This window comes from Amblyomma mixtum, chromosome 3 (assembly GCF_055824585.1).
Source record: "Amblyomma mixtum isolate Tamu chromosome 3, ASM5582458v1, whole genome shotgun sequence".
Taxonomy (NCBI): Eukaryota; Metazoa; Arthropoda; class Arachnida; order Ixodida; family Ixodidae; genus Amblyomma; species Amblyomma mixtum.
In genome coordinates, this window is record NC_143014.1 from 313,227,557 (window position 1) to 313,247,918 (window position 20,362).

At 50.6% G+C, this 20,362-nt stretch overlaps 1 protein-coding gene and 1 pseudogene across 1 annotated transcript; one reads left to right on the plus strand and one right to left on the minus strand.

Moving 5' to 3' along the window:
- Window positions 1–2,089: 2,089 nt before the first annotated feature.
- LOC149355648 (uncharacterized) lies at window positions 2,090–4,093 on the minus strand (annotated as a pseudogene).
- Window positions 4,094–8,606: 4,513 nt separating this feature from the next.
- LOC149355649 (uncharacterized) lies at window positions 8,607–19,856 on the plus strand. The gene is made up of 2 exons (XM_089576152.1): window positions 8,607–9,744; window positions 19,852–19,856. Exons 1-2 carry the CDS (start codon window positions 8,607–8,609, stop codon window positions 19,854–19,856), a joined length of 1,143 nt encoding a protein of 380 aa, XP_089432278.1.
- The last annotated feature ends 506 nt before the right edge of the window (window positions 19,857–20,362 follow it).

Consider the following 20,362-nt stretch of genomic DNA (forward strand, 5'->3'; position numbering starts at 1 on the left):
GCATAAACAGTGCAGGAACGAGTTACTGACCCGTCAACGCGACGGCTTGGTCCAATACTCATTTCCCAAGCACTTCACCCCAGGAAAGCCGAGCATTAGGCCGAAGGGTATTATTGTAACCATTAGATAACTAGTGGCTCTGAGAATCGAACCCCGCACCTCCCGAATGCGAGCTTAAGTTTATCGGCCAGCAGCAATGGCGGCTGCACGGATTCGCCCTTTCAACGGGATTCGAATGTGATTTTCTTAGTTATTCGTGACTTCTTTCGAAACTGACCTTGATTTACGGGGCTAATGAAGCTTTTCATGTCTTCCCTCTCTAACCGGGACGTCAGCTGCAGCCCTGCAGTGGATGGGGCATTGGAATTTCTGTCAGCGTACATTCTCACGTAACCTCGAAGGCCTCAGCTATTACTGGCTCCTGGCAACATTGTGTTCATGTGAGCCGTTCACATGACCATAGGCAGCAAAGGCAGGTCTTTTATCGCGGATGAAAGATTCCTTCTAAAGTGCCACTGCCGGCTTTTCGTCAAAGCGCGGTGTTGGCGGAGTCAGCTTTTCGATGAGCGATACCGACTTGCACCGAGGAAGGAAGCCTTCCCAAAGTTTCATACGCAGCAGTGAACGGCAGTCGGCGCTGTGAGCTCCTTTGAAGGCATTGAAGTTGAGCAAGGTGCCAGAAGAAAGAGGGCTGCACTCTAGATGCCCCCCTTCTTGCCAGAAGAGTACCCGCACTGCGTCCACATGAATAAGTCGATGCTTAAAGAATCACCTGAAAAGATACACACCTGGAAACAGGGGGCGGCATTGTTGACGAATTCACCGCAGACCACGGCACGGTGTTTTATTGTCGCTCACAGGCTGTAGTGAACTAAATTGCATTAAATTGCATGTCCCACAATTCATTCTATATGCAAACAAAGTTTCGTGTTATTTCCTGCACGCATAGGCAACGAGCCCTGTTGCCACGCATTATGGTGGTTGCCTCTTTGCTCGTAGAAACAATTTAGCAATTTCTTGAAAACAAAGTGAAACAGTCAAGGTGAGATTTAAAGCGGAACGAAAAACGTCTCCACCAATAACGTAATGCCATATCCTTAGCTGTACAGCGCGCAGCATGAACCACACCACCACTTTCTTGTCAGAATGTCTTTGTGGCAAGTCCGATCACTTCAACAAGCCTGTACAGTTCACAAAAACAGCAAAAGTCTTGGCACACGAAAGGCATCACAAAATGCGGTGGTCGTGCGACAAGCGCTGATAACAAAAGCATCTAAAAACACGTTTTGGGGGCCAGCACTGTTTACAAGTACAACAGGAAGGCATCAGTGGCAGAGAAAAGTCAACAACCTTGTAGGGAAAAACGGCGGAACGAACAAGGACTGTATGAGAGACAACAAGCACTTGTCCATGTTTGTTTTGCTACTCAGCCCTTCAAGGAAAAATAAGCCAACTAGCCCAGACTGTTAACCCTGCGCAAAGTTTCTTTGGCATCTGCTGCGATGACTCTCAAGGCTAGCCCCTCACCCCCTCCCCGTTCCCACCCTCACCGGAACTGATGCCCCCATCAGTTCAAGCAAATGACTAGTGTTCTAGCAAATGACTTAAAATCTAAGGGCATATTCTACACAGGTCAATCGTCAAATGTGGAAGGTGAGGTGCAGTTGAAATATGGGCACGTTTGTCGCTATACAGTTACGTTCGGCACCACTGTAGTCCTGAAGCCGATGTCCAACCTGACACATGCCGATCTGTCGCATTACAGTGTATAAATTACTCAAATTTAAATTTGTAAAAGGAGTAATTAGAGCTTACAAGTTGTTTTCTTGTTAAAGCTAAGACCTAAAGTTTAAGTACATTTAAAATCTCATTCGCTGTTAAAGCATATTTCAAGAGAGCGTTGAAGGTAGCATGTCTACACTGCACTCCTGCTGCCGCTCAATTTGGCCCTCAAAAAAGGTAGCAATCTGAAAGAGCCTTTATTTACACTGTTTACACTTATATGACAGTTATCTTTATGCACTTATATACTCTTTTAGACTCATAGTTGCATCATATTTTAATTTACCCTATAAATATATAGCTAGGCTCAGGCGAAAAGCGAACTATTTTCGCTTGTATGCAACACGAGCCCCCTGCAGTTAGAAAAGATGTAGCAACTATTCGTCTCTTTTTTTACGCTTTTAACGCTGGGAGTGCTGGTGGATGGTGATGGGGTCGTTCGGTACAGTAGAACTGTCGGCTGTCTTAGCTCGAGCTTGTAACGAACCACTGCCTGCCTGGGCGTCTTAAATTTTGTGCTGCATGCAGCTGTTATTGCTGGGCCCAGGTGCCCGTGAGAGCACGGGCACTATCATGACGCGCCTCCGCTATATCGCTTTCGGGGTGTCCTACTTGGTGGTCGTAGAAGGGCATGTTTTGTCACCAGAAGACCTTCCCTCGGCTTACTGTACCTGGCGGTGCCGTGTCACGGGCGGCGAGAAGAGATCCGCAGGGGGCTTTGCATTGGAAGCTTTATCAGCAGGCCCGGCAGGCTGGACAAGCTCGTAACCTTCAGCATCAGCTGATCTCTCGGCCCGTGTCCACGAAGACGGCTGCCGTTCAGGCGGCTGCGGCTCCGCATCACCAAGTGGCGGCTCCATGTCTGCACTGTTTTGTGCTTGGTGGAGCCATGGCTGCGGGAGGCAGTGGACGTTGGCTTCGGCTGCTGCTCTGCTTGGGCCTCATGCGCTCGAGAAATTGTGTCCAGCGCTGCTCTGCTATACAGCAGACAGCTGCGGAGAGCCAGCGGCGCCCTTTTTGGTTGCGCAGTCTGGTCGGGCTTGCCTAGGTGGTTTCGATTTCTCGTGCGAGGGCTTGTCTCTGCGTCATTTTCAGGACCATCGCCTTCAGCAATGCTCTTAGGGGCATGGTGGGTACTAGCTGCAGAAGAAGCCCTGCGTCGAGAAACGCTCATTCTGGACGTTGGTGTTGCAGTGCACCCTTCTGGGCGCTGCTGCCTGTCAGGAGTCAGGCGGGAACTGCGTCGGGCCCACGTAGGCAGCAGCTTCTCTGCAGCACCTTTGGCAAGGGCACGCCTTGGTGTTCTGCCATCTGCCTTTTTGGTGGACAATTTCTTTTCGTCGGATCCTGGGTCTGGCAAGCTTTCCTGGGCCTCTGTTGAAGAGGAACGCTGTTGCAACCTTACGATTTTCTTTGCAGGACTTAGTGCCTTGGCTTTAGTAGGACTAGACACGGGGGGCCCCCGTGTAGGACTTGGTGTCCGAGGAGCTTGCTTGCGGGGAGTCTGCTTGAGTGATAATGTAGCACGTTCTTTCGTAGCTTTCTGCTTGACCAGACGAGATCTGTGATGAGGTGCTGTCGATGCAGGCTCCCTTATAGCATCAGCAGAAGTGGACGTTCTTTCAAGGCTGCCCGTTATCCTCTCTACTGGCGTTTTGTCCTTAACGGGACTTGGCACCGGCAGTCGTTCCTGCACTTCGCTTGCGGAAGAATGCCACCTGGCTCTGGTAGTCTTCGAAGGGCTCCAGCTCTTTTCCTTGTCAGGTCTGTTCAGACGCGGTTCCCTTTCAGGGCTCGGTGTTTGAAAAATGTGCTTCCGAGGATTGTGAGTCACCGGATACTTGCGGCTCTCTCCGCCTACTCTGGACTGCCCCCGGGTGTCTTGTGCCCCCTCATTCCTTACAGGGTTTGGAGTGGCATGCTGTATAGGTTCTTTCACTGGGCGGGTTTGCACCTGTCGTTTAGGGCGAGGCATTGCAACCTGCTTCTTGGCTACCCCTGCCGTTCTGGGAATGGACGTCTTTGACTGCCGGCGAGGGCTGTGTGTGGCCGGCTTCTTGCCTGTAGTCAGTGAAGAGGCCAAGGTGTCTTTCTCGTTACTTCTTCCTCTCGGTCTGGTCGTCTCCGTCTTCCACCTTGGACTTGGTGCTGCATGTGTGGTGCTGGCTGCACCTGAGCTCTCGTTGGCTGCCCATACCTTGCTTGCGGGCTCCTCGACTCGAGGTGGTCTACATCGGATGCTGGCGTCATCCACCAGGGTGTGGGGATCACGCCCCACTTCAAGGGTATGCACTGACGGCAGCGGCTGCATGTTACTTCTCTCGGCCAGTGGTGTTTCAGTCTCCTAGGTGCTGGTGCCGGAGATGCTCGACCAGCTGGTCTCCGGCTTTTAGTGCGAGTGGGCGGCAGTTCCAAGACCGCCTCTGAGGAGGTACCTGGCAAATTCACGTCGTCCTCCTTCTCTTCTTTCTTTTCACTTTCCGAGGCTTCAGAAGCACTGATGATGACTGTGCGCTGCATAATAGGAGGTTCCTCTTCTTCCTCGGCATGACGTTGTTCGCTTTGTGTTCAGGAAAGTAAAAACAGCGCTGAATTCTACACAAACCACAGAGAATGACGGACAGGACGGAAGCTGTACGTCTTTCTGTGTGGTTTCTGTAGAATTTAGCGCTGTTTTTACGTTCCCGAACACAATGTCACACCCACCAGCCCCGCAAAATGTACTGGTAAACGTTGTTCTCCACCGAGTGCGAAAGCGGGCACGCGCAGAGAGACTGCTAACGCCTTGGAACAGGTTCTGGTTGATGGGTCATCAGTTATCTCGGTAGCTTCACTGTCGCAGAGAGGAGCGGGCTCTTCCGCTTCAGCTGGGATCCGAAACTGAGCAATGTAGACCTGTACGTTACCGACATGTGCAGTGCCGAACGGTGCATTGCCGAAGCATGCAGCGCCGAAGTTTTCGATGCCTAATTTTTCAGTACCGAAGTTTTCAGTACAGCGTGTGGAGTACCGACGTGTGAAGTGCTAATATGTGGAGTGCGAACGTGTCAATTGACGAAATGTGGAATGCCGAACTTTACAGCGTCGAACTGAGCAATGCCGACCTGTGCACTGCGTTACAGCGCAGTGCCACCATGTGCAGCAGCAGCCGAGCTGGGTACTGCTTGTTTTCCGCAGGTGCCGTAACCACAAGGCCTCTGCGCAAATCTGCTCCATGTGGCGAGCAGTGTGGCCGACTCTTCCTTTTGAGGAATCATGTCCACATAGCTGTCTATAAACGAAGTTTTATCAATGTCCTCGTCATACGACGTCTTCCACACGCTTGCAGGGCTTGGTGCTAAAGCTGCAGGCGCTGGATGAGATAGTGACTCCTTTGCTTCTGGGGGATCAGGGCCGGCAACAACTGAAATAGCCTCTTCAATCAGGAACTTTGATAGAAACACCCCGCGCTCGGGGGAAGATCTCTAACGAGCTCCCTGTTCTGGCGCCTTGTTCGCATCTGTATTCAGGTCGGAGCGTCTGGGCTGCACACTAGGGGAGGCTGCTCACTGGGAACATCCTGCAAACTGGGACCAGGCTGCGCTGGCGTCGGCTAATAATAGCGAATATGACCTGAGTGCTGTCTTGCAGATCAGGGCCAGAGCCACCACTTTCACTCTCCATTGGTGTCATGAACTGGATGGATCGGTCACTGGATACTTATGTGTCTTTTGAAGGGCTTGCCTCCTATTCACCACCTCCCCTCTCCTTGGGCTGGCGCAGCATCGAGTAGTCTGCTAGGCTGTGACCAGTGGTGTTAATGTCACAGCCAGCTTAGTAACTGCGAGTCTGACACGACAAATCTAATCATTTTAACTGACGCATATGCAGGTGTTGGCTGGACATCTTCGCCGAGTTCTGTGCGCGTTGTACAGGTGCCAGCGTGTTCTTCTCTCGAGCCCCTTCGAAGAACAACAGGTGTGGCAACGACAGGTGGGAGGACTACGGGTCGCCGCTTAAGGTAGTAGGAAGGTGAGCTTATTGATCGCTGCGCAGCGGAGGTGGTCGGGCGCGGGAAGGATCTCCCACAGAGTGCCATGAGGCATACACAGGATCGATACCTCATCCTCCTTCAGCCGACTTTGCGCAGTATAGTTGCTGACAGTCGGCAGTAGACGTTGAGGGACACGATTCACGCTCAACCACCCTGTCAGGTCAGAGATCGTGTCGAGATAACCATACCAGAGGCGCGGCGCAAGAGTGCGGACGACATGGAAGAGCGAAATACGGCGACAATGGCTGCCGCTTGGTTAACGCACGCTGTTTTCGCTGTGGGCGACGCGGCCACTTGGAAAAGGAACGTTGCAGTGTCCTAACAGATCTAAATTCTGCAAGGTGCATCACTTGTCTCAAGGCAATGACCGTTGAAACCGCTTCGAGCAAATGAGACATGGAAGGGGCACGCACCCGAATGTTAATTTCGGAAAGAAAAAATTGCCGACGATTACGGTATCTGCAAAAGAGGAATTTGAGCACAGCTCATCAGCGGTTTCAGCTTTTCGATAGATTGATGCGAAGGATCCGATCAATACATGCATGTACAATTACAGACAGCTTGTTATTTTTCAGGCATATTTCTTCTTCAAGAAACACTCCACTAACAGTAAAGTTAAACTTAAGAGAGATTACAATACAAAAGAATTATTGCACTGAAAGTGCACTACCACAAGAGGGAGAGGCAAACAAACAAAACACAATTTGTTTACTGAAGCTGAAATGGCGGCTCGGGTGGTCAACGCCCTTCTTTTATAGGCTCACTCCACGTCTGTCTGTTCTTCGCGCCAAGTCAGGCGTGCACATATATACAGTGTCGGCTCTGCAGTCTCCTTCTTGTTCTCGCGCAGGTTATGCGTCCTCATTGGTCAAAGGCTGGGAGTGGCTTCGAGGAGCATCTGGAACTTTCTGTCGTGGCGCCGCCGCCGTCGTGCGAGTGAAAAGGTGGAGGGCATCTCTTAGCGCACGCAAGGCTACGCCCTGTCCTTCAATATCGCGTAGAAGCGACTCGGAAAGTCTAGAACAATCGACGGCATTCCCTCAGCGTGCGCGTTGGCGAGAGGTGGGAGAGGGGGCAGCCACACACTCACGGCTAATCGCTTTCCAGCGGTTCCTTCTCCACCGTTTAATGACGCGCACCGGCGAGAGCCATCCGCGTGGTGCTGTTTTTTTTTTTTGCTTGTTGCTAAGGAGGGGAGGAGGTAGCGCTTTTACCCTCTCCTGGTTACAACGAAAACAACGACGGCTACGGCGACGGCGACAGCGACGCCGCGAAACGCCGAAACGGGCGCCTCAGAGCTGCGCTCTAAAAACAGCTTGGAACCACTGGTACGCCGCACATTTCGCTAGGGGGATATTGAACTGGCCGCGCAAGCGGCCCCTGATCTTGTTGAGCGTCATATCACGACCAGATTTCGACCAACACCGCTCGAAGTGGCCACGCTTGAACTGACCACTAGTCTATTTGTCATGTTACGTGGGACAATTGGCGGTGCGAGGTGAACAGGAACTTTCTGTGCGATGCAAAAAATTGTCCATAGCCTGTTCACTTGTTGTGCTTGTGAACCGGGGTAGTCGGGGAAAAACAACATTGCGTCCGAATTGTCCAGTATGAAGTGTGTTCCGATTTCGGAGAAACGTGGACGAAGTCACAAAATCGGCCTGTAAACAAAACTAAAACATCGTACAATTGTGCACAGTGTCCCCTTAAGCTGACTGAGTACGACACGGTAGCGCCTTTTTGGTCGCTCGGACAACCCTTAGCGGCATTACCTGCTTGCAATAAGCAGACGACCCAACAGTGGTATGGCACGTCTCTACGCAGTTCACAGACTCCGAGCACCTGCGCATGCGCTCAGGAGCTTCCGAGTTCTCGGCGCATGCACTGTGGTACCGAGTGCTAGTGCCGGGAACGTTCCACATGTGGACAATAGAGACGATCTTCCACAGGTCTCTACTACAGTTGAACGTGGTTATAAAGAAGCTGTCAACAGCAAAATAACGTACACAATGATTTAGACAGCATTCTGAGCGAATTTTAACCTTAGGTGCTAACACGCGACTGAAATTAAAAAAAAAACATGCAATGGCTATAACAAGCGATTTCAGCACCCCTGAGCTCAGCTATGAGGAAGTATGTGTCCGACTAAAAGGAAGGGTGATGGTTGGTTGGTTTAGGGGGTTTAAAGTCCCAAAGCGACTAAAGCTATGAGGGACGCCGTAGTGAAGGGCTCCGGGCGAAGACATTTACCCTCCCCCTTCCCTGTTCCGTTTGTGTATTTTTTGCTATTTTTTTCTTTTTTTCTCTTCCTTGAGCCGTGCTTCCTTCTGCATCGTCTGCTTGTTTTGGCTCATGTGTCGAACACCTGTACAGATGAAGACCCTTTAAAAAGAGAAGCAAGAACCATGTAATTTCAGTCTTGAAAAAAGACATGCTCTGTCCGAAACGTCATCTCCCAATAAATGCTTACTTAAATGAAGCGTTTCTCACTCTTTCGCATCTTACCTCTAGCAACCAAGTACGTTTATCTTATTGTGCTATATATATATTGTAAGGCTAAAGAAGATGCGTCTGATGGTTTTGCAAAGACGAAGACGAAGTGACAGTGCTCTCGAGAGTCTTTGGCCAGCGCTACGCTTGTGTGCCTTTCGCCGACCTGATCCCGGACTGCTGCCGTTGCCATTCCCGTCGCCCCAGTACCTCGTACTAAACCCCCCGTTACATTTGGTGGAGGTGCTGGGTAAAAACATCGGCCCTGGAGCTCCGTAGTCGTGCTCTCCCGACGCGCACGATGCCTGAGGACGTCCAACACCAGGCCGTACAAGTGGGCCAGGCTGTCATCTGTGCCGGCTCCCTTCGTCAACGGGACCCGACCATTTTCAGCGGCACGGACGAGAACGATGTTGAAGATTGGCTCACATCGTACGAGCGGGTGAGCGTATACAACAAATGGGACGATGTGACGAAGCTAAACAACGTCATCTTTTACCTCGCCGGTGTGGCTAACCTCTGGTATCGCAACCATGAGGCAGATATTCAAACCTGGTCCACCTTTAAGACTAAATTTTCCGAAGTATTTGGTCGGCCGGCTGTCAGGCAACTCCGAGCCGAACAGCGATTGCGCGAACGATCTCAGCAGGCTAGTGAAAGCTTCACTAGCTACATTGAGGATGTCGTCGACTTGTGCAAGCGGGTCAACGCTCGTATGTCGGAAGCCGACAAGATCCAACACATCTTGAAAGGCATCGATGACGACGCTTTTCAGATGCTTCTAGCGCGCGACTTGCGTACCGTTGCTGAAGTTGTCACGCTGTGTCAAAGCTTTGAGCAGTTGCGCAAGCAGAGGATGCTGACACGCCAGCGGCCACAGCAGGTTGAGTCGCTTGCCGGGCTCACGCCTGCTCCTGACCCATCGCTGCTACAGCAGATTAAAGACTTCGTGCGGGAAGAAGTGGCACGTCAACTTTCCTTTCTGCCGAGCGCTCACGACCGACCATCATATCTGGCTCCAGCCCTCCGACATACAATTCAAGAACAAATTGCTGAGGCTCTTCCACCGGCCCATCCGTCACCACCTGTCACGGTTCCGCTGACATACGCTGACGTTGTCGCCAGACCACAACCTGTGGCGGCTCCGCTCACATATGCCGAAGCCGTCGCAAGACCGCCTCCTGTCGCGGCTCCAGTGACGTATGCCGATGTCGTCGCAAGACCGCAGCCGCAAATCTATAATGCGCCTCCGGCGCATTTGCGAGGGCCAGTGGCTTACCGTCGACCTACTCCAAGGGTCAGCGATTATTGGCGCACAACGGACAATCGGCCGATTTGCTTCTTTTGTGGTCTCCCAGGTCATGTATCTCGGCATTGCCGCCGTCGTCGCCCGGACGCAGAAATTCCTCCCCAAGCTCCTGGGTACTGGCCTCCACCGAGTCAGTACTCTGTGCCAGCTGCGCCGCCGCAAAGTCGTACTTTCTCGCCGGACCGTTCTACCCTCTCCAGCCGCCGGCCCTCTTCTCCACGACGCCGGTCTATCTCGCCTATGCGACGTCGCCCCACCGCTAACCAGGAGGAAAACTAGGCGCCGCAGTTCCTGAGGCGAGAACTGCGTCCACAACGAACTTCGAAAGGCCTCATCCGTCAGCCGCTAACCTCATTGAAATTTCCGTCGACGGCGTTTCTGTCATGGCGCTTGTCGACACTGGTGCTGCGGTTTCCGTCATGGACGCAAAGCTGTGTAGTTCTTTAAGAAAAGTAAGGACGCCAATTGCTGGACTCTCACTGCGCACTGCCAGCGCTCAGAACATCCAGCCGTCAGCAGCGTGTACCGCTCGCGTTGTCATCCAGGGGACCATCTATGCCGTCGAATTCGTCGTATTGCCCTGCTGTTCTCATGCTGTTATCCTGGGCTGGGATTTCCTATCGCGCCATGCTGCTATCATCGATTGTGCTCGAGCTGAAATCGAGTTCTCTCACCTGCCCGAAGCTGTCTTGGACACTGCCCCCCCTTCTGGTGCCTGTGTTAAGGCCCTCGTTGCCGAAGACATTGACCTGCCTCCCTGCTCTTCTGTCCTCGTACCCCTTTCTTGCGGCCCTCTTCGCGACGACACTGTCCTCTTCACTCCGTCCTCTATCTTTCTGCACCGCAAGTGCCTGCCTCTGCCATACGCCGTACTGACTATATCCGCTGGCCTCTCCGTACTGTTCGTGTCTAACCCATTCTCGTTCCCCAACGCCTTGCGCCTAGGTGAATGTCTCGGCACTGTACAGCCATTCGCGTCTCTGCTCATCCGCGAAGAGGCGGACGACGCGCCGCACCTCTCCATAGCCGCACTCAGCCCACCTACTGCTGCGCCCGATCCCTCCTCAACCGAAGCATTCCTTCGCTCCATCGACGACAACCTTCCAGCGCCGCAAAGGGCACAGCTTCTCACTTTACTTGATCAGTTTCGCTCCTCATTTGACTCACATCAAAGTTCCTTGGGCCAAACTTCCACTGTCACCCATGCCATCGACACAGGTGACCACGCACCGCTGCGACAACGTCCCTATCGTGTGTCTGTCGCCGAGCGCCAAGTTATTGAAGACCAAGTCGACAAGATGCTCCAGAGCGGCGTCATTCAGCCCTCAAGCAGCCCATGGGCGTCGCCTGTGGTACTCGTCAAAAAGAAGGATGGCTCCATCCGCTTCTGTGTAGATTACCGCCGCCTTAATAAGATTACGCGCAAAGATGTCTATCCCCTCCCGCGCATAGACGACGCTCTGGACTGTTTGCAAGGGGCCGAACTCTTTTCCTCCCTCGATTTGCGTTCCGGGTACTGGCAAGTTCCTATGAAAGAAGCCGATCGCCCCAAAACCGCCTTTGTGACACCGGATGGCTTGTATGAATTTACGGTGATGCCCTTCGGGCTTTGTAACGCCCCCGCGACTTTTGAGAGGATGATGGACACCATTTTGCGCGGACTTAAGTGGAAGACATGCCTTTGCTACCTCGACGACATTGTGGTCTTTTCCCCGGACTTTGACACCCACCTCTCCCGTTTGAAGCACGTCTTGACCTGCCTCTCTGACGCCGGCCTGCAGCTGAACTTAAAAAAATGCCGTTTTGCCGCCCGTCAATTAACCATCTTAGGTCATGTTGTCTCTAAGCAGGGTGTCAGTCCCGACCCAACGAAACTTCGTGCTGTGGTTGACTTTCCCAAACCCACCTCCATCAAAGACCTGCGCAGCTTCCTGGGTTTGTGCTCGTATTTCCGTCGATTTATTCGCAACTTTGCGTCCATTGCTGCGCCTTTGACTCAACTGCTGTCTGGAAGTGCGGATCTATCACTGTGGTCTCCAGCGTGCGACGACGCATACAACACCTTGCGCCGTCTCCTCACGGCGCCGCCCATTCTGCGCCATTTCGACTCGGCCGCACCTACCGAAGTTCACACGGACGCCAGCGGTGTTGGCCTCGGCGCTGTCCTCGCCCAACGAAAACCTGGCTTTGACGAATACGTCGTTGCTTATGCTAGCCGCACACTCACACCAGCAGAACGCAATTACTCCGTAACTGAAAAGGAGTGTTTGGCGATTGTATGGGCCCTCGCGAAGTTTCGACCGTACATCTATGGGCGCCCTTTTGACGTTGTGACCGACCACCATGCGCTCTGTTGGCTTTGCAACCTGAAAGACCCCTCCGGCCGCCTCGCTAGATGGGCCCTTCGCTTGCAAGAATATGATATCCGCGTCGTGTATCGCACCGGCCGCAAGCATCAAGACGCCGATGCACTGTCACGCTGCCCCCTTCCAGTCGAGTAGGGAAGCGATCCACGGATCCATGCGTTGCGCTGAAGGCATGTCGCTGAGACGAAGCAAGGGCAGAGAAGCGCCGGAGGTGGAAAAGGTGGAAAGGCTGGCGATCTCGGGGGGATGTAACGGGGGGTTTAGTACGAGGTACTGGGGCGACGGGAATGGCAACGGCAGCAGTCCGGGATCAGGTCGGCGAAAGGCACACAAGCGTAGCGCTGGCCAAAGACTCTCGAGAGCACTGTCACTTCGTCTTCGTCTTTGCAAAACCATCAGACGCATCTTCTTTAGCCTTACAATATATATATATATATATATATATATATATATATATATATAGCGAAGTTTACGCTTCGTTAAAGGAAACATATATATTGTCACGTAGTGGTGACTGCAGTCCGGCGAACAGGAACACAGCGAGGATGTCTTCGAAACGAAACTTTTTATTCGGGCTGACTTGCGCCCGCAAAGAACCGAATCACTCGGCGGCGGCGTAGCAACAAGCGTGCTCGGCGGTCGTCGGACAGAATGCCCGCCGCTGTCGGCGGTGCTCTTTTTAAAGCTGATAGCGAGCATTCGAGATAAAGCTTAGGAAGTTACTAGAACCTTCTGGAACAAACTAGAAAACAGCTCCGTCCGGTTGAGATCAATCAAGATAATTCTAGGCGCGTCTTGCATCACAAACGAAGCTATAAAGCGGCGTGCCGGCAGCCTTGAAGCATGAACAAATAAAAACAACAAACAAACGCTACAAAGACTCGCGGCAATATATGCATGTATATATATATATATGCTTATATATACACATATTTATATACATTTATATATATATACCGGGCGTTTCAGCGAGCACTTTCAAAAATTTTAAAAAGGGTTTCTTGGGGTAAAAATATGGCTTTTGCGAAATACTATTACCAGTGTTGGCAGACACCAGAAAACCGGTGAATCGAGTTAAGTCCTTCAGACATGGCAGTTGCGCGAAACACACACACACACAAGACAGGTTACGGGACGAGCGCTACAGGTTACGCGACGAGTTAAGTAGTCAGCTGGTTAACTGTTTTTAATCCTTAAATTTTTAACTAGTAGAGTTGGGCACCTAGTTGCAGACAGAGATTTGTAGGCGGTCGTTAGACATAGCCACATCAATTTTTAGAATTGCGAAAACGCGATTGCCCTCGAAGCTCTGAATCGAGAAAGTTTAGCTTTTTCGACTAGTTACGTGCACTGGAGGGGTTTCTTTGCCTGCATACTTTCGAAATCGCATGCATTTTCTTGCGATGCATCCAAATTTTGTCGAGGCACAGCGGCGAGGGTAAACGCGTTTTCTAAAATCTGAAAACTGGTACGGCTGCTACTAACGACCGGCTACAAATTTCTAATTGCACCTAGTCACCTAACTCTAAGTAAAAAGTGCATTAACAAAATTTAGTTAACCAGCTTACTACTTAAGACAATTTACCGGTATTCTGGCGTCCGCCAAAACTCGTAATACTATGCCGCAAAAGCTATAATTTTACACCAAAAATCCTCCTTTAAAAAAATTTTGACAGCGTTCGCTGAAACACCCAGTATATCGCTAGTGATTATGGCGCATGGCTGCTGACCCGAAAGACGCGGGTTCGATCCCGGCCGTGGCGGTCGAATTTCGATGGAGCCGAAATTCTAGAGGCTCGTGTACTGTGCGATGTCAGTGCACGTTAATGAACCCCAGGTGGTCGAAATTTCCGTAGCCCTTCACTACAGCATAACTAATAGCCTGAGGCGCTTCGGCACATTAAAACGCTATAAATCCATATATGTATATATCTTAGGGGAGCGCGATACTCCAAGGCTCTACAGGGGTTTAATGCTCCTTGTCCGCTCAGCTTTCTTCTGGCATTTCATGCCAGCCAGTCCGCCCCAACCGCAAGAAACTTGACAGCGTGTTTGAGCAAAATGATTCAATAAAGGAACAGTAGTAACGGAGATTGTGTTCCCTGGCACATAAGCCATTAAGGCTATCTAGAGAAAGGTTCGCTTTAAACGGTTCAACATCCCGAAGTAGCTGAGGTTATGAGAGACACCGTCGTGAAGGGCTCGGGATAATTTAGACCGCATGGTTCTCTTTAACGCGCACTGACATCGCACAGATCACGTGCACAGCATTTTGTCCCATTGAAATGAGACCGCAGCGGCGGGGATCGCACCCCTGTCTTTCGGGCCTGAAGCCTGCACCATAATCACTGAGCCACCGCGCCGGTTCAAAATATAAGTTGCTAAAGTGGACCCCACAAACGGATATGAAGGGATCCTGAGGTGGTTGTAGAATGTGTTTACCTTCTAGGGTTCTGAATTAGACTCGTCGTTGATCATGTCTGTGAAGTTACTTTTTCCATTTTGACTAAAACACTGGTGCAATTAGCCTTTGAATGCGCGGTGTTCAGATCTCCCGCGTCCCGCACGAGCGCAGGAGAGGAAAACAACGAAGAGGAAAACATCGTCCGTGTCGGACAACGTGACGCCCTGTTAAGTAGCCGGGAGTACTTCGAGGCGCCGAGCGAGCTTTCAGCGAGCTTTGATTCTAGTTCTGCGTGCGTTGTGACGTACAAAACGTGTCAGCTGAGTTGAAGTACCAGGTTCAACGGGAGGTACGGTCGCGAGTAAAAAAGTTTACCCCACGTCACGGATCACAGGAGCGCCGCAATGGCAACGCGTGGCGCTGCGGATGACGAAGAAGAACGAGATTGTCGGGCCTTTACCCTTCTTAAGTATAGGGGGTTTAGAGGAGTGTCATGACCGCGCAAAATTTATATTTCTGTCTCGGCCTCTCTCTTTTCTTTTTTTTTTAATACAGCATTGCTCCCGTAGGCGACTGGTGAAGATTGGCATAGTTGTTTGTTTTTTGCTAGTTTGGCAGTTATTTCGCGAGGAGCCTCTAACGCGCTCCGTAAGGATGGCTATAAAGGAAGAGGGAATAATTGCCTGAAATAGGGCGGTTTTTGAATGTTGCCTAAGCAGTGGAGTAAGCGAGAAAAAGCGGTGATATCTTTCACCATGTTCGCGATGGGGGGTGGCAGGCGTTATCAATTAGATGCGTGCCTACGAATTTCGCCAGAAGGACAAAAGACATGCCGCGCGTCAATTTCGCTACGAGAATGGAAATTCTGACATTAGTCCAGGACTGCAGGTCCAGGAGAAGCATTGCTGCCGAAGTAGGGCGCGCAGTGGAGATCGTAACCCGCATTGACCGTGCGTTCCTAGAAGACAAAACTGTCGACGCGGTGGGTAACGTCTTCCGGGAGCCCGCACTGAGGAAGAAGGCCGGCTGATCAAAACCGCCACCTCCTGCAGCCTCCATGTTACTGCTGCCGAGACACTGCAGGAACTGGGCCTCCTAGGAGTTTCTTTGTGGACGATTTGGACAGAGCTTCGGTCAGTCAGAATGTGTATACTAGCGTCGCCTGTAGGTGGGCACTTCTTGTCGCAGATCACAAACGACTCTGTCTCGACTTTGCCACAAGCCACCTCACTTTGGCTGCAGAAGACTGGAGAGTAGTCGTATTCTCCGATGAATCGATATTGTCCACGATGTGGGACCAGCGGCGGTGCGTCTGCACGCCCGTTAGTACTCGGTAAGTGCAAGAGAAGAAAACGTTCATATTTTGTTTCTACACCTCTTTTAATTTGCAGTCACTCGAGGGCGAGAATTTCATATGGCCAGAGGCTATGACCAGCGTTCCTTTTCCACTGATATGCATTATATGCTCCAGCTATTTCTATACTGTTTCATCGCTAACTGTTCATCTGGGTGCATTTATGTGTAGCAGTCGAAGCTTGAACAGTAAGATTTATGAATGAGTATGCTGAAGTTAAGAGAAATTGCACTCTTTTAGTCGGAAATAGAAGATCAGCTTTTGTAAGAAAAAATTACCGACGATTACGTTACTTCCTAATGCGAAATTTGAGCGCAGCAAATAAGCTGTTTCACCTTTTCGATAGTGAGTCAACCCCAGCTGCGGAGTTGGTTTCAGGGACAACGCCGCCGATGCCGACACAAACAATATGATACCCTCGCTTCCGCAGCGCTAAGAACCAGGTCTAGCCGTGAGAAGGTGGTCACGTATTCGTCGACGTGCCGGGGCCTACGTGAAATAACCGGCGCGTCGGCAACTGAAGAGCACCCTATCCGCCACACAAGAACAGGGGGGGGGGGACCCTTTCCTCCTCTTTCTGCATGGCGGCGACGGTGTTCTATGCAGTCACGTTATCTTGACTCTCTAGCGGCGTCAGCGGCATCCAGCGGTATCAGTCGGTCGCTGCTAGCGCTGGGGGGATGAAAGGGGGGCGGAGCTGGTTACGAGGCCGACAAGGGGGGGGGACCCTTTCCTCCTCTTTCTGCATGGCGGCGACGGTGTTCTATGCAGTCACGTTATCTTGACTCTCTAGCGGCGTCAGCGGCATCCAGAGGTATCAGTCGGTCGCTGCTAGCGCTGGGGGGATGAAAGGGGGGCGGAGCTGCTTACGAGGCCGACGACAACGCCGACGACGACGCGAAACCCAGGAACGGACGCCAAAGAGCTGCGCTCTAAAATTGCATCACCGTATTTATTTTTTGCAGGTATGAACCGCTGTTCCCACAGGCCGTCGCATCCAGCGGTCGTCGCTGCATTAACGGGCGACGTTGTAGTAATAATATTAATAATTAATAATAATAATAATTCTTTATTGCGCCAAATATTTAAAAAAATATACAGAAATCCGGCCTGCCAAAGCCTCATAGGGCTTCAGCGGCAGAGCCCGACAGGCAGCGGAACCGCGCAGACATACACAGAGGCAAAAAAAAAACACATTCAAAATAACGGACATCAAATTAGTATGACGGTGAGAACAAAATAGACACAAGACTCATGTTACATGAAGGAAAAAAAAAATCCTCATCAGATTAAATCGCAAGGAAGAAAAACCAAAGTGGCATAACAATACCTCAGATCAGTGCAATAAATACAGCAGTAACCAATGACATCACAAAATTTACTTGACAGGTGGTAAAGCACATGTGCGTAATACATGCACATGTATTACGCACAAAGAGCTCGGGCCACTGGTCAGGGTCGAGGGAACGCTCACTGCTGTTTCCTACGAAATTATTGTTCAAAACGACCTTCTCCCTTTCGTTCTGGATGGCCCGCTACCTGATGTGTGCTTCATATTTCAGCACGACAGAAATGCTATCCACACATGCAGGTATTTCAACGTTTTAACTGAGGTTATGTCACGCCAAGACAATGGCTTCAAAACGAAGCGTATTTCCGTGACGATGATGAACTAAAACTGCGTAGGATGAACAGCGAAACAAGGCTACGCTGATAAGCAGGTCATATCTGGCAGCAACCTGCACATAGCAAGGCAGAGAAGACATTGAAGAGATGAGCAGCCAAAGTGACCATACCGCCACCTTATTAGCCCTAATTTCGATTTCACTGAGGTAATAAACCTTTGTTGGTCTATATGAACATTTTCCCCTGTTTTGGCAATGCACTATGAAGCGAACAAAGTCACGTTTTCTAATGGAGCATTTGTTTTACAGCACACTAAAGGTTATAAAAAGGACAGAATGATTCCGCTTGCCTTATTTGGTGCTCTCTACCCGAGTTTTCATATTTGCTCTTTTCATGCAAAGACGAATACTTGCAGCGTGTAACCATTTTTTTTTTTTCATGCGAGTGCGGCAGCTGCTTGAAGAGCTCTGCAGCCACGAGTTTCCATGGCCTCCCAAGGGAGCAGATTTCAACGTCATTGAAAATATTTGGGGGTTGATGAAAAAACGACTGGCTAAAAGCCAGCTGCACGGATCACCACCAGATCTCTCTTGGGGGGTGGTTCCAGAGGAATGGAGCAGGCTCCAGCCATTTCGTGATCTTGCAAACAGCCTGTTTGAAGCCAAGAAGCGCCTCCGCTAAAAGATGAAGCATGCTCATGGAGCCCCTGCTAAAGCTTTATAGAGGCCCAGGCACGTGTCACTCTCCTCAGCATTAGCGCGGCCAGACCTCGTGGGGCGTGCTGAGAAAGATTCGGTTCAACGTGTCCAAGCAAGCAAGCAAGCAAGCGAGCAAGCAAGCGAGCAAGCAAGCAAGCAAGCAACCAAGCAAGCAAAGCAAAGCAAGTATGCAAGCAAAGCAAGCAAAGCAAGCAAAGCAAGCAAAGCAAGCAAAGCAAGCAAAGCAAGCAAAGCAAGCAAAGCAAGCAAAGCAAGCAAGCAAGCAAGCAAGCAAGCAAGCAAGCAAGCAAGCAAAGCAAAGCAAAGCAGAGGAGAGCAGAGCAGAGCAGAGCAAAGCAGAGCAAGCAAGCCAGCAAGCAGAGCAAGCAAGCAAGCAAGCAAGCAAGCAAGCAAGCAAGCAAGCAAGCAAGCAAGCAAGCAAGCGAGCAAGCGAGCAAGCGAGCAAGCGAGCAAGCGAGCAAGCGAGCAAGAAAGCGCAATTGCGCAGTAACTGTCTCACACATTTCGGCGGACATCCGCAAAAGTCGCGCGAAGTGACTTCACGACCATTTCGGCCAATCTGAAAGGCGGGCACATTTGCTAACACTTCTTGGTCACGACAGCATGAGCCATTAAAGGACCTTGTCCGGTTTCTTCTTCAGTGTGTGACTGCGGGTCACACATTGCAGGTCACACTGCGGGTCTTTGAACACCATAGAGTTGGCCACCACGTCTCTGAACTTAAACTGTAGATCTAGAAAAGGGGAAGGTTTGCGGGTGAGCGATTAATATTTCCCGGTGTCTGCTGAACTCGCCATGACTGAAGCAGTATCCTTGTGCGCGGATTTGGCTCGGCCTCCAGCACGCAGTCATTCCATCAGTCTAACTTGTCGTCGCATGCCTCGGAATGCTCGGTCACAGCGCTTTGCTGACTGTGAAGTCATCATTGTGCTGCTTAATCCTTTCCGTGGAATACTTTGTTGCCCCAACGTACAACGCTGGGCGCTAAGAGCAGGGTATTTTAAGGCGAAAGCCTTTAATGGCTCATCATTCCGTCCTTCCATCCATCACACTATAGCTGTCAATCATCCCGATGATGTCATCAGTGGTTTAATACGCGGTAACCAGAAATAACTCACATCATTGTGGCATAGTATGTCATAACTATTAATTTGTAATGAGTCATTAATTTGTACCACTGGTAAATAATTAACTTGTAATCAGTCATTGATTGGCAATTAGTAATAGTTTAATAATTAGTAAGTAGTCATGAATAATTAATTAGAAATTTTGTAATTAACTGCTAATTATAAATTAATCAGTAATCGATAATTCGTGATTATTTAGTAACAAGTCTTTAATTGTTAATTGGATCACCACATGGTTGGTGGCTCCTTACTGCGAATGCGCCTCGCGCCTTGGTGGCGCCACCGTCGTGTGGCGCTGACATTCCAGCCGACCGATGCAGACGCAGTCGCTCTTCCGGAGGCCCTAGGGCTTAAAGATAACAATGGTCATGTAAATAAATCTGCAGTGGAAGTTAGCAAAAAGCGATTGGAGGATTGGTGGCTGAAAAGCAAAGACGTGACATAAGGTTAGAAGTGTAGGAAACCGTAGGTATAGAAGATAGCGGATATTAATGAAAATTGACAAGACAGTTAAAAAAATAAAGAAAAGCTCAGCATGGTGGCAACTGCCACCACCCCGTTTCAAAGGGGGCGCTCCCGTCCGTCCGTCCGTCCATTCGCACTTTTTTTGTCTAATTTGGGTTCCATATTTGTGTATGCAGAATGAAAAAGTGTAGGATGCCTTTGACAGCCCGATTTGCATAAAAAGTGTGGGAACGAGTTACTGACCCGTCAACGCAACGGCTTGGTCCAGGACTCTTTTCTCGAATACCTCACTCCAGGAGAGCCGAGCACCAGGTCGAAGGGAATTATTGTAACCATTAGAAAATTAGTGGGTACCCAATGGCACTGGGCATCGAACCCAGCACCTCCCGAAGCTGAAGTTATCTGCCAGCAGCGATGGCGGCTGCACGGATTCGCCCTGCCAACGGAATTTTGATGTGATTTTCTTAGTTATTCTTCACCTCTTTCGAAACCGACCTTGATGGACGGGGCTAATGAAGCTTTTCATGACTTCCCTCTCGGACTGGGACGTCGGCAGCAGCACTGCAGTGGCTTGGGCCTTGGAATTTCTGTCAGCGTATATTCCCTCGTAAATTCGAAGGGCTCAGCTATTACTGGCTCCTGGCAACTGTGTTCGTGTGAGCCTTTAGCATGTCCGCTGGCAGCAGT

Excerpts from the sequence above, each read along its gene's own strand:
- LOC149355649 (XM_089576152.1), top strand. The coding sequence starts at position 8,607 with ATGCCTGAGGACGTCCAACACCAGGCCGTACAAGTGGGCCAGGCTGTC.